The sequence below is a fragment of the Kogia breviceps genome, chromosome 3, assembly GCF_026419965.1.
Source record: "Kogia breviceps isolate mKogBre1 chromosome 3, mKogBre1 haplotype 1, whole genome shotgun sequence".
Classification (NCBI taxonomy): Eukaryota; Metazoa; Chordata; class Mammalia; order Artiodactyla; family Physeteridae; genus Kogia; species Kogia breviceps.
Genome location: NC_081312.1, coordinates 86,768,908 through 86,783,403, shown reverse-complemented (window position 1 = coordinate 86,783,403; position 14,496 = coordinate 86,768,908). Strand labels below are relative to the sequence as shown.

Sequence of the window (14,496 nt, the reverse complement as noted above, 5' to 3'; positions counted from 1 at the left end):
AATATAGAGGGTCAGTTACTGATGTGGAAGACATTTATGATCTATTAGTGAAAAAACAAGATACAGAACAGTATTAGAGATGTTGTCCTTTTTTAAAAAAATCTACACGTGTAACATTTATATGGAGAACAGAAGAGTATCACCCTAATGCCATCTGGTTATCTAGGTGGAGAAATTGTGAATGATTATTTATTGCTTATTAACATTTTCTAAGTTTTCTAAAATGATCATATATAATTTACAAAAGCTAGAAAAGTGTGTGTCAGGCTAAACTGCTGTGATTTTTCTTTTTCCTTTTAATTTGTAAGGAGAAAAGCCAACAATTCCAGTCTTGTTTGATCAAGGAATGGGTGATTCCACTTTTGAGTTTCATTCTATTCTGAGTTTTGGAGTTCAGTCTTCGTAAGTATCTAAACAAGAGAAGTTTGTAAGTGGTTGTGAAAATAAGAGTGAAGAACAGTTCTTCTTTCCTTCCTTCTTGCTTTATTTGTAAAATTGTTTTCTTTATCCCATTTTTGTCTTGTTGCTTTCTCCCTAGAGTTTTATTTGTACTAATGAAATGAAGTGGTTTGAGATATTAGAGTAGTATGTATTTAATATGTATTAGGGTGAACCATGCCTATAATTAACTGTTTTTGACCAACAAAAATACTATTTTTATATAGTCCAACCTACAAGAAGAACAGAATTTAAGAGACATAAGTGAAAATCACATCTGACTTGCTCTGTGACTTCTGAAAAGTCTCAGGTCACTCCAGCCCTACCACAATTCATTTTCTTATTTGTAAGATTGAGACAGTGGTCTCCTAACTTACCTCATAAGGTTAATGGAAAGATATTTATGTGAAGGCACTTTGAAAAATATAATATATCCAGATCAGATATTACTAGTTAATGAATATTATCTGAGGTACATTTTTCTAGTTGTGATCCTTATTTACATTATGTATCCCATTGCTACTGAAAATATTTGTTACTTGCAACAAATAGAAGTTCAGGAAACCAGAAATAATCATTGCTAGTACATGTATTATTATATACACACACAGACATACACACAACCCTATCAGCACAGAAGTACTTCTTGGTCCCTTATCCATACACTAAAACTTATGTCAGATCTGTTTCCTCTGAGTTTTAATCGTCTCTCCAATCTGTTCCTTAATTTGGGCCTGGACCCTTTCTGCTCTGAACATTTACTGCATCTTTTATAAGAAGTTATCTGGGTCATTACCATTTTGTCAGAGACATTTTTCTACCTGTAGGAGTTACAGTTCTGCATTTCTCAATTTTTCTTAAGGAATAAATCTTCTTCAGCAGCTCTTATCTCTAATTTGACAAAGGGTAGTTTACTCTGTCAAAAGGAGTTAAATTCTTGCTTTGGTACTTAATTGGACTTCTCAGTAGGTAGCCCCTTTTACTAGACCATTATATCAATATAAATTTTTCTTGTTTTATTTTTAGGATAAAATATTCTAATAGCATCAAGGAAATGGTCCTTCTCTTTGCCACAACAATTTATAGAATTGGATTGAAAGTGCCTCCTGATGAAACGGATCCTCGAATCCCCATGATGACCTGGAGTACATGTGCTTTCACTATCCAGGCAATTGGTAAAGCCCATAAGAGAACTAGTTTGGAGCTTTAGAGAAACAGAATTAACATTGACCAAAAATTATTCCTTTTTTTCCCTGATGGCCTGGAATACTTTGACTTGTTTAAGGACTCTTGGTATATCAGTAGATTAGGTGACATGATGCCATTTTTTAGCCTTAGAATATTTTGTATTAATCTCTTTTAACTACAAAAATGGGCATATAAACTAAAAATACTTGAAAGGTACAGCATGAAGCAAGCTATATTCGAAAGGTGGCAGAGTTTCAACACTGGAAGATCAGAGAAAAAGCAAAGGAAGAAGAATCAACCCAGAAATGTCCACTATTTTTATTTCTTTTACGCTTTGAGATAAAAAGAAAGGTAAACCAAGGTCATCTAAAAAATTACCAGGAAAGAGAAAGGAAGACTGAGGTGGTCAGGAGAGACAGATTAGCAGCAAGAAACATACCAAGTCTGAAGGGAAGCCTACTGTCAAGTTCTCTGCCATGTTGAAAGCTTCTTAGAGAAAAGTGTAGCTATCAAATCAACATGTTGTGCACCAGCGGTCCCCAACCTTTTTGGCACCAGGGACCAGTTTCATGGAAGACAGTTCTTCTGCGGACCGGTGGCTGGGGGGTGGGGGAGTGGTTCAGGTGGTAATGCAAGCGATGGGGAACGGCAGATGAAGCTTCGCTCACTCGCTGCTCACCTCCTGCTGTGCAGCCCGGTTCCTACCAGGTCACTGACCGATATCTGTCCGCAGCCTGGGGTTTGGGGACCCCTGTTGTACACCTTAAACTTACACAGTGTTATATATCTCATTAAAGATGGGGGTGGGGGCTTCCCTGGTGGGGCAGTGGTTGAGAATCTGCCTGCCAGTTCAGGGGACTCGGGTTCGAGCCCTGGTCTGGGAGGATCCGACATGCCTTGGAGCGACTGGGCCCGTGAGCCACAACTGCTGAGCCTGCTCGTCTGGAGCCTGTGCTCCGCAACGGGAGAGGCCTCGGCAGTGAGAGGCCTGCGCACCGCGATGAGGAGTGGCCCCTGCTCGCCGCAACTGGAGAAAGCCCTCGCACGGAAATGAAGACCCAACACAGCCAAAAATAAATAAATAAACAAAATAAATTTCTAAAAAAAAAAAAAAAGCCGGGGGTAGTGAAGCAGTGAATAATTGCTTAGATTTTTAGATTAGTATATTTGCTCATGACAGTCACAAGATAGAGTACTACATGAAAAAGTTAAGAACTGTAATTCTTTCATGTCATCTTTATCCAAGCCAGTTTCAGACTCATTTTCCAGTTTTTCTGGTAGTTGTTTTTAATGGTTCTACCACATTTTCTTCATTTAAATATAGTTTTGTAATAACACTATTTCATGATTTGAAGTAAGCATGAAGCTGCTTCTGTTTTTTTAAATAAATTTATTTATATTTTATTTTTGGCTGCATTGGGTCTTCATTGCTGCACACAGCCTTTCTCTAGTTGCAGTGAGCGTGTGCTACTCTTCGTTGCGGTGCACGGGCTTCTCCTTGCAGTGGCTTCTCTTGTTGTGGAGCACGGGCTCTAGGTGCACGGGCTTCAGGAGTTGTGGCTCGTGGGCTCTAGAGCACAGGCTCAGTAGTTGTGGCACACGGTCTTAGTTGCTCTGCAGCATGTAGGATCTACCAGGGCTCGAACCCATGTCCCCTGCATTGGCAGGCAGATTCTTAACCACTGCACCACCAGGGAAGTCCAAAGCCACTTCTTTCACAGAGCCTACCTGGATATCAGCATCAGTCTCTGTGAACAGATTTTAGAAGTTATTTCCAAACCTGTCAGACTTAAATTGTGGGTAAAAAATAAATATACAGGTTTATATTTACTCTGATTAAATAAAATGAGAAAAGGAAAAGATGCGGTTTAAATAGAATCTGAACAATATGATATGAAATGTAAAGAATTCTTTTGGAGTCATGATCTACTAAATATCTTCAGATTTCCAATGAAGGTGCTTTTACACTTTACTATTTTGGGAACACAAGCATTAGGAATTGGAAATTTATATTTAGGCATTGCACATTTTTAAAAGTGACAGTTTTGTTATAGAGTAGATGAGAAATTCATTGGAGAATAGGACTGAATCTTCATATGTGTTTCTGTAACATAGTAATTGGAATCTATTTGATTAATAGAGTGTTATATAGTTTTCACTCTAGGGCTTTTTCCATCCAGTGGATATAATGCTATACTTTATTCCTAGTACATAAACAGTTAACTTAACTCACTCCCTGTGGGTGTGGAGAGACATATACAGGATGTGTTGGCACAGTTATGAAAAATAGTTGAGGAATCAAAACAGAGGGTCTGACAAAGAGAATGGAAGAAGAGGACAAATATTGTCAATCGATCACTTTATGAATAACATATCTTATGCTGCTTAACAAGAGGGAGCCCTTCTGAGATAAGGGCACTAATCTCTGAAGAATTTAGTACTTCCTCACTCAGATTATTTAACAAAACTTCTTCCCAAGCAATACCCAAGAAATAACAAAGTTTTGTTTAATGACTAATTCCAAAGTCCATAAAATGTCAGTTCAGGAATTGTTTCAAAACCAATAGGGTGGTTATATGATCCACACATCCTCAAAATTTTAAAAATGTATATAGAAATCATGTGGTACTCATTTTATTATAAAATTTACAAATATAAAATCAGTACTGAACTGAAAAGATATATTAGTAGGTTTTAGACTTGCTCAAGTGACTTTTGTAACACAATATATAATATTCAGTTAAACATCTGATATCTAATTGTAAAAAAATTACCAGCAAATTGAGGTTACATTTAGAATTAAACATGGTGGTACTAGATTTAGTTCATACTGACCTTTTAACTATCGCATTTTGTGTTTCATGGTGTCTAGATCAGCCAAAATTTTGTGCATTTTTAGCCAGTTCTGTTCTTCTATTTTTTCTGCTTTCTTCAAAGCTAGAATAAGAAAAAATACATGATAAAAAAATGCAAAAAGAAAATAGGAAATAAGCCTTTCACTCTCACAGATGTGTTTGCTGCCAAGGATCGGTGAAAATAAGAGTAATTTAGTAATAAATACTCTAGCCAACAAGGCAAAATATATTTCTGAACCCATGCTTTTTTGGTATTTTCAGTTTCATCTTTTTATCCTATAAATCTAATTGTTTTTTAATAGTATCTAAAAGAGCAATAAGGTTACTTACATCTGTCTTATGTTTTATTTTTTAACAAGATAGGTGTTACTATATTTTAAAAATTACATATTCAAACATTTTTTGCAGAGAAGGACAAATACTGTATGTTTTTATTTATATATGTGCTATCTAAAATATAAAACAAATGAACAAATATAGCAAACAGACTCACAGATACAAAGGACAAACTAGTGGTTACCAGAGGGGAGAGGGGTAGGGGTAGGGGCAAAATAGGTGAAGGAGATTAAGAGGTACAAACTACTAGGTATAAAATAAATGTTACAAAGAAGTAATACAAAGCACAGGAATATAGTCAGTATTTTATAACTTTGTATGGAGTATAATCTGTAAAAATATCAAATTACTATACACCAGAACTTAATATAATATTGTAAGTCAACTATACTTCAATTAAAGAAAAAAAATTTCTTTTGCATAGAAATTTTTTTTTTAAAGGAGGATAAATGAACCAGAATGCTTTGTTTTTCCCAGGTATTCTGTATTGATTGCTGCAGGGACTTTATTATTTGTAGTAGCAATTTGTGAATGATCTACATTTGTCTCTGTAGTATTTTCTCACTCAAAAATTTGGAAATTTGGGGGACTTCCCTGGTGGTCCAGTGGTTAAGACTCCGTGCTTCCAATGCAGGGGGCCCGGGTTTGACCCAGTGCCGCATGCCACAACTAAAAGAGCCCACATGTAGCAACGATGATCCCGTGTGCCGCAACTAAGACTCGGTGCAGCGAAATAAATAAATATTTTTTAAAATTTGGCGGGGGGGGAATTTTGGCATAGACTTAAACATGAAATTTTGAAGGGGAAAAGTGCAAAGCATCTGGTCAAAAATAAGATTAGTTAAAGAACATCTGATAGACAGAAACCAAGTATACAATTGTAGCAGTATTCAGAATTTATCATTTCCGTTTTTCTTACTCTTTGAGAAAACCTCTTGGGAGATGAAGGAAAACCTTTGTTTGGAGCACTTCAAAATAGACAGGTATGTGTATTCCAACAGGGTACATGTAACTCATGGTATGCTTTTTTAGGGAGTCCACAGTAAATTTATCATTTAAAAAAATCTTTATTCCTTTTTCTGTGAAAGTTAGCAGAATTCTGTTTAAAAAAAAAAGCTACTTCAGTTCATAGGAGACTGAAAGGCCAACATTGTGCACTTTGGAGAGTTTTCTCAATCTTGGTGGTTAAATGTAATTCACAGAAAGATTTCTGATGATACTTGGTTAGTTTTTATCCCCTTCTCTGTTTATTTCCAAATCAGAATCCTAGTGTCTCCTACATTTTTCCTTCTCACTAATTTTGTACCATCATTAATATTAAGTATTAATGCCGGCATAGCTCTGGATAAATCATCATACTGAATTCAAGAATAAAACTAAAACTAATAAAAATAAAACTAAACATGACTCCTTGATGGGCAGATCCTGACTCTGTATAACTATACTCCTGCCTCAGGCCCAAGCCTCATAACATTGGGGACCCTGAAAAACAGTACTTAAGAAATGTGCTCAGTAGCCCTGTGAAAACAAACTGGGCAACAGGATTCCCTAGACCACCTACCTCCTAGCCATTTCTCTCTCTCTCTTATTATCTGATAGCTGACACAGGGGGCTTGGAGTCCACGATGTGCTTCCCTATAGTTCCCATCCTTCCATCTGGGAAGCAGAAGATCTGTTCCCTGAATTCAGTGATTTTCTGCCATCATTTTAGAATTTCTATAATACGTTTATTTGCACAGGCCTCAATAGAATAATTTAGGCCAGACATTTAAGAGAATGACTCTGGGGAAAATGAGTACTTAAATGAGAATTGAGATGATTATATCTTTAATACCTCTTTGTCATGGGAAAATCTACTAAAAAAATTCAGTGAAGTCATAAAACTTTTTAGAAGTATTAAAAATATTGTAACTAAATTTGCAAGAATGTAAAGTATATAGTAAGTCTGCACTAATTTTTGCAGACTGGGATTGGTTTTTACAGTGAATGACTTAGGTCTTTTATCTTCCTTTATCTTTTTCTCTTCCCCTCTCTTACAATCTAGCATAATGGTCTGAAAGCATTAATGCAGTTTGCCGTTGCACAAAGGATTACCTGTTCTCAGGTCCTGATACAGAAACATCTGATTCGTCTTCTATCAGGTAGAAATCTTCTCTGAATTATTATTATTATGTTATTTATGTGTCTTTTCCCATTGCATTTCTGGCAGTGTATTTTATTAGGAAACAACACACTGTACTAATTTTGGATACTCACCACCACCACCTTACAAAAGAAAAAACAAAAAGAAAGCAAAACACATGGCTGCTCCTTTAATACCTGCAATCTTATTTTTAAAACGAAGTGTTTTCAAATGTTGTCAACGTGTATCGGTTATACCCACCTAGGGGCTTTTTTGAACCAGCATCCACAATCACTAACATCTTGTATCTCTCAGTCTGGTTAGAAAAGGGAGCAGTGATGTGGCTAGATCATTTAAAAATATGTTTAGTTTTGCTGGTGTATATCAAAGTTATGTAAAAATAATAGAAGTGCTAAGTGTGGTAATCTCAGACTGTAGGTCCATGCATGCCCTTTTCTTTGAGAAACAGGCTATAACAGCTGAGTTGGGTTTTTTTTTTTTTTTTAGATTCTAACAAGCTAGAAATTAAGCCCATATGGTACTCAATGTAAAAATAAAAAGAGAGATTAGAGGTTATACAGTAGTAGAATGATTTGGCTTTCATTTTGGTTGCCTGTGTTTCCATTTAGGTATTTGTACTACAGGAGCTCCTTTGCGTCTAAATAGGTCAGGCTTAAAAAAGACTGTTTTTATAAGTCTTTTTATTCATAAGTTCAATATGTCACAGATAAAGAGGTTTAAGCTTGTACTTACTAGGTATGTGTCTACCAAATAAGAGAGTCATTCAGTCTTTTTAAGCTTTAAAGCCAGGCATAGTTTTTTTCTCACTGATCTAACAGGCTTTTTTTCCCGAAATTGACCAGTTACTTTATCTTGAAAGTCTGTTGAAACAGGTCACTTTCCTCCTTGTTGATTCCCACAAGCTTCTTAGGGAGCTCTTCCTGGGCAGCTCTCTGTCACTCTAATGACATGGAGGTTCCATGGCTCCATCCAAATCTGCCACCTAAATTTCATTAGAATTTTTACCATTCCAAGTTTTATATCTTCAAGTTAATTTCCAGCTATCTCCTGAATTAATCTCATGCTAATAGGAATCTAATATTATTGCTGTTCCCTAGCTACACACTTAAATTTTTTCTGTTTTTTTAAATTTTTTCTGTTTTTTCATTTACTTTTTCTCTTATTGGTCAGTTGCACAGGCCCAGAATTTTGCATGTGTTACACGTGCTTCTTTTTCTTAGGACCTCTTCCTGTTAACAGTTTATCCTATATTTGCACAGTAATTTTTTTTTTTTTTTTTTTTTTTTTTTTTTTTTTTTTTTTTGCGGTACGCGGGCCTCTCACTGTTATGGCCTCTCCCGTTGCAGAGCACAGGCTCCGGACGTGCAGGCCCAGCGGCCATGGCTCACGGGCCCAGCCGCTCCACGGCACGTGGGATCTTCCCGGACTGGGGCACGAACCCGTGTCCCCTGCATCAGCAGGCAGACTCTGAACCACTGCGCCACCAGGGAAGCCCTTGGTTTTGTTTTTTAATTTTTTGGTATCTCTTTTCATTTCAGTTATAATTTAGATACCTTGTTTTACCAGCACTTCCAAATAGTCTCCCTGCTTTTACATTCATCGCACGTTATGGGATTTATAATGTTTAAAACACCTCAAAATAAGCACCAAACAAGGAGACTATTTAACATAATCACAGATAGCAGAAACTGAAATAATAGTGCATAATCTCTAATTGGCAGTAACTAATAGAATTGATGTGCTTTTGCTTTGTAATGTAGCTTTGTGCCTTTATGTAAAAGTTTGGTGTGTGAAAATTTATTAGCAGGAACATCTTTATTTGCAAGGTGTTAGGGCTATAAACTCTGTATAGGGGTATAAGATATGGTCCCTGCCATTTGTAAGGCTTATGATTGAATTAAAGAAGCAGAACCTCTGTGAAAACTCACATTATAATGTAGCCAAATGCCAGATGTATGGTAAGAATACATGCTTCAAGAATTGAGACAGGAAGGGATCACTATGGGGCTCTGCTGTTTTTTTTTCTCTAACAGGGTCCATAAAGATAAGTTGAGGGGCTTCCCTGATGGCGCAGTGGTTGAGAGTCCACCTGCCAATGCAGGGGACACGGGTTCATGCCCCGGTCCTGGAAGATCCCACATGCCATGGAGCAGCTGGGCCCGTGAGCCATGGCCGCTGAGCCTGTGCGTCCGGAGCCTGTACTCTGCAACAGGAGAGGCCCGCGTACCACCAAAAAAAAAAAAAAAAAAAAAAGTTGAGTGGAACAGGGACAGCCTTCTAAGCCCAGGGCACAATTTAAACAGAGATTGAGGAGGTAGGAAAGCATGTGATATGTTCAAGTTACTCAAGTTTGATAGGAGTAGTGGCACCTATAGATAGATAGAGAAGCATGAAGATGTTTTGATAAAAAGAGGATCTTAAATGCCCCAATGAGAAGTTTGAACTTTATTCTTCAGGTTATTGGGAATTTTTGAAACATTTTGAGCAATAATATTCTAAAGTTAATTTGATATTGTATAGGTTGAATTGAAAAAAGAAAAAATTAAAGGTAACATGCATCTGCATGTAGTAGCGTAAATTAGGGAGGGAATTGTGATGGGTGGAGGCAAGATTTTGAATTAAAATGAGTAACTAGATTATTGAGAGAAATAGGGAAGTCCAGAAAGTCCACGATAGAGAGCTGTTTTGGGTGAAAGGTGATGAATAATGTTGTAACATGTTGATTCTGCAGTAGCAACAAGACATACAATGCTCACTGCCATGTATGTACCAGGCATTGTACAAGGATCTTTTTATATAATCATGTCTTTGAACTGCCATTCTTCAAGGAAATTATCATTTTCCTGATTTACAGATGAAGAAACTGAGGCACAGAGAAGTTATGTGACTTGACGGAGGTCATAAAAAGAGGCAGAACTAGTATTTGAATCCAAGCCTGACCATAAAACCTATGCTCTTCCTGCTATATCACATAAGTTTTGCTGAGATATTTAATTTAGCATAAATGAAAGATTTATTTATTTATTTATAGCTATTTAGCTATTAACATAGCTAGTTAATGGCAGAGCCCTGTTATCACTTTGTTTCTTAAAGCCAATATTAATAGCATTTATCGATTACTGTATGCCAAGCTCAGGATAAGTACTTTTAATGCACATGTTAACGAACCTCTCAACAATCTTGTATACACTGTAGACTTAGAGAAGTCAAGTACCTTGCTTATGGCAAATAGTCGCAGGAAGTACTACATCCCATTTCTGTTTGACTCCAAAGCCCATGCTCTTAACTTTTATGGTTTTGTTAGGAATATTGGATTTGGGGTTAAGAAATTCACCTAGTCTGAATTTTAAACAAATAATAGCTTTATTGAAATGAAATTAATTCCCTCATTTTTATATATACAAAACCCTTACTGTTATTTTGAATTCTTGATTTCACTTCCTTGTCACTCTTTCTCTGACTTCCAAATTTAGAGACTGATTAAATCAGAAAGACAAAGTTTTTGAGCTGTCTGCATTTCCTTCCATTCATCAGTCCATACAAACCCATTATCTAGTTTTAATTCAGGAGGATCATCTCCATACTCCTTTCATTTACAGTGCTTTTCATGCTCTCCCTGCTCCAAACCCCAAATTTGTTCATGTCTTTTATGTATCACAGAACATTTAGAAATGCGTAGTTAGGGGGGAAAATGTGGTAGGGAACATTGTATAAAAGGAATTCTTTTTCATTCAGCAAATACTTATCGAACAATTTCTTACTTCAGTCATCCTAGTTTATTTACCCTTTGCCCCTGTATCTTATATTTCAACCATTAATTTGCATCCAGGGCTTTTTAGAGCCTTTTCTCAGTTTAGTTTATCTTTAATTATGGTTCCCATATCTTAAAGGTGTGATATTACCAGTTTATCAGTTTCTGTATTATAACCCTGTTAAATTTTTGTTTTAGATTTTTATATCTTGCATTATATTTAACTACATTGCTATATGACTGACTGAATTACATTAAGGTTTTTTTGTTTTTTTAGTTGTTCTTCCTAACCTAAAATCAGAAGCTACACCTTGCCTTCTATCTGTAGATCTATTTCATGTTTTGGTAAGTGTTCAGTAAATTTTTTTTTTAAGTCACTCAAGCTTAGAATTTCATGTGTTTTCCTCATTGAAATGTATGCTCTTTGTTCAAGATTATAAATTATCAGTGTTCAAAGTTTAGTCTCTTTTGTCCATTCCCTTTACACATAGATACAGATTTGACTGAGACCATGAAAATCACTTTAAAAATGAAACCACATTTACCCTTTACTTTGTAATAGGTCTTATTCTAGTTGATTATATTTAGTTAGTGTCTATACAAGCAAACTTTTTCTAATAATGTATTTTCCCCCTTCCTCTTTTTCTCATTTTGTTTACATTCTAAGCGGTGAATGATGGGGTGAGCTGTCTTAAAATCATTAATTATTCGTGATAGGGACCAGGCCATGGGTGCATCCAGGCTTCCCCCAAAAAACCTATGGTTGGGTGGCAACTGTTTTGTGAGTTTCTTGCACAGCTTTTCCATCCCTGTGAAGATTCCATTCCTTCAAAGCAAGTTCTCTAGAGAGAGCCATGGTGAAGTTGGGAGCGTGGAGTTTGTGGATGCAAGGTTAGCCAGTATCCTCTACCCAGTGGTTGTCACCCTATCTTTTGGAATCTCTTAGGGGAACCTTGAAAAGAATGCTCGTAAATGGGCCCTGCCACCTGAGATTATGATTTGATTGGACTCAGGTGGGGCCTGTGTATCAGTGCTATTTTAAGAGCTCCCCAAGTAATTGTAATGTTGAATCTTCTAAAACCGTAGGGTTGAGACCACTACTTAGAACTAGAATAAGTAGACCCAGCAAAGGGTTAAATCTGTTTGGTGATGACATTTGTCCTCTATTTATGGTATATTATATTGTAAAATATCTTGTTGAATAATTAGGAAAAATATGGTGGTTATTAAAAAAAACACAAACAGTGCAGGATCTGGTGTTCTTTACATTTAGTTATGAGATTAACTTGTGTTGGTCTTTGTTTTTACCCATGTTGATGTCCATTTTCTCTCATAGGTGGGTACTGTGTTAGCATTCCCATCCTTGTATTGGGATGATGCTGTTGATCTGCAGCCTTCATCAATTAGTTCTTCCTATAACCACCTTTATCTCTTCCATTTGATCACCATGGCACACATGCTTCAGATACTACTTACCACAGACACAGGTAAAGCTCCTATTAGTTGTTAACTGTAAATAACATTTGCCCATGATTTATTGGCAAAATTAATTATTCTTGTGATTAATCATTTTATAATTTTTAAATTCTATATTATGTCTCTTATTGAATGACTGTTCATTTGTTTCTTTATGGATGCTGTTTAAACAGAAAGGTTAGAAGAACTGTGACAGGAATAATTAGCTCAACCACTTGATTCTCTATCTTGCAGCTGCTCTCTAGGTATACATGGAGACCATTTGGATCTGCTTTTCCCTTTCTTTTTTTTTTTTTTTTTTTTCAAATTCTCCAATCTCAAGGTTGAGGATTAAGTCTCTGCAGTGTTTGTCCCTACCTAAATACTTTCAGCCTTTTGATAAGCCTGTCTACGAAACATTCTTGATTCCTCCAGCTAGAATGATAGTACTTTGTTCATTTTATAGCATTTATCACATAGTGTCTTATTTTATAGTTATCTCTTACTGTTGTTCCACTCCTTTCCCTGCTTCTCCTTTCTCCCTGCTCCTCTATGCCTACTGTTTCTTTAATAGGGAACATTCAAATTTCAAAATCTTCCCTCATAAGCTTCAAGTGTCTAGCAACTTTTGTTATACCCAGTAAGAACTCAATAAATATTTTTTGGACGAATGTTCATTTGAGGATACATGAGTAATATAATATCATGGAATTGTGGTATAGTTGTCCTTTTAGACTCTGCTCTTAATAGAAAGCAAAGTTGGATTTTGAGTATCAGTGATCAATAAAGGCTACTGAAAGTTCAAATAATTTAGAGGACAGATAATTAAAGTGACCTTAGAACAGTATCTAGCAAAATTACATATGCATTTACCTTTTGACCCACCAATTCCACTTCTAGGAATCTACCCCAAAGCTCTACTGGCAAAAATATGAAAGGATATAAGCACAGATTATTCATTGTGACATTATTTGGAATAGCAAAAAACTGGGAGATTGGTTGTATGACCTATGGTATATCCATATAATAGAATGCTGTGTAGCTAATAAAACGGAATGAACAAGATCTATTGAAGAAGTGATCTCCAGGATATATTATTAAGTGAAAAAAGTAGGGTACAGAACACTAATTTTAGTATATACCTTTGTGTGAGGTATTTTATGTATATTCATGCGTATACATGCTTACATATATTCATACTTGCTTATTTTTTAAATAAATGAAACAGCAGAAGTATAAACTGAAAACTAATTAAAAAGAATTGCCTCTAGGACAAAGTAAAGAGTACAATACTTTGAGCAAAGACTCTTGTGAATGTCTTTTTAATGTAGTTGATTTAATTTAAGAACCCTAATTATACTTAACTAAAAAAAAAAAAAAATCTAAATGGTGAAAGTAATTTTTTGATGATTGAAAACAACAAATGAACCTAACAAGTGTGTCAAGAAAATAATTGCTTAAGTGACTTTAAAAAACAGTATTTCAATTGTACTTCCCTAGTAGGATATATTCTGATAATGTAAGAACTACAAAAAAAAAATCTTAAATTGGACTCAGTTAGTGGTATCAGTAGTACTAATATTGTTATTTTGAAATTATTTTAGGCAGTTTTTAAAGCAAATAAGTGATTGTGTTAATGTCATTGGGAACCAAATTTTCAGTATAAGAAGGAAGACACACAAGAATAAATTCAGAAAAGTTAAGTAAAAACCAAATAATCTCCCAGTCAGAATCCCTGCAAGTTATTTTTTTGGTATCAACAGACTGATTGTAAGTTTATATGGAGAGGGAGAAGACTCAGAATAGCCAACTCAGTATTGAAGGAGAAGAACAAAGTCAGAGGACTGATACTACTTGACTTTAAGATTTACTGTAAAGCTACAGGAATCAAGACAGTGTGGTACTGGTGAAAGAACAGACCAATGAATCAATGGAATGAAACAGAGAGCCCCCAAATAGACCCACATAAATATAGTCAATTGATCTTTGATGAAGAAGCAAAGACCAATGGAGGAAAGATAATCTTTTCAACAAATTGTGCTGGAACAACTGGATATCCACATACAAGACACAGACACAGATCTTACACCTTTCCCAAAAATTAACTAAAAATGGATTATAGACCTAAATGTAAAAATACAAAACTATAGGGCTTCCCTGGTGGCGCAGTGGTTGAGGGTCCGCCTGCCGATGCAGGGTACACGGGTTTGTGCCCCCAGTCCGGGAAGATCCCACATGCCGCGGAGCGGCTAGGCCTGTGAGCCATGGCTGCTGAGACTTCACGTCCGGAGCCTGTGCTCCACAGCGGGAGAGGCCACGACAGTGAGAGG

The 14,496-nt window shown here is 36.1% G+C and overlaps 1 protein-coding gene across 2 annotated transcripts in view; it reads left to right on the top strand.

Moving 5' to 3' along the window:
• The window catches only part of UBR1 (ubiquitin protein ligase E3 component n-recognin 1), a 166,080-nt gene that overhangs the window by 128,595 nt on the left and 22,989 nt on the right, over positions 1-14,496 (top strand). For both annotated transcript variants that reach the window (XM_059059472.2, XM_059059471.2), the window contains exons 34-39: positions 309-402; positions 1,465-1,613; positions 5,745-5,800; positions 6,862-6,958; positions 10,989-11,056; positions 12,048-12,198. In XM_059059472.2, the coding sequence (XP_058915455.1) occupies positions 309-402; positions 1,465-1,613; positions 5,745-5,800; positions 6,862-6,958; positions 10,989-11,056; positions 12,048-12,198 (615 nt within the window). The remainder of the gene's footprint in view (positions 1-308; positions 403-1,464; positions 1,614-5,744; positions 5,801-6,861; positions 6,959-10,988; positions 11,057-12,047; positions 12,199-14,496) is intronic.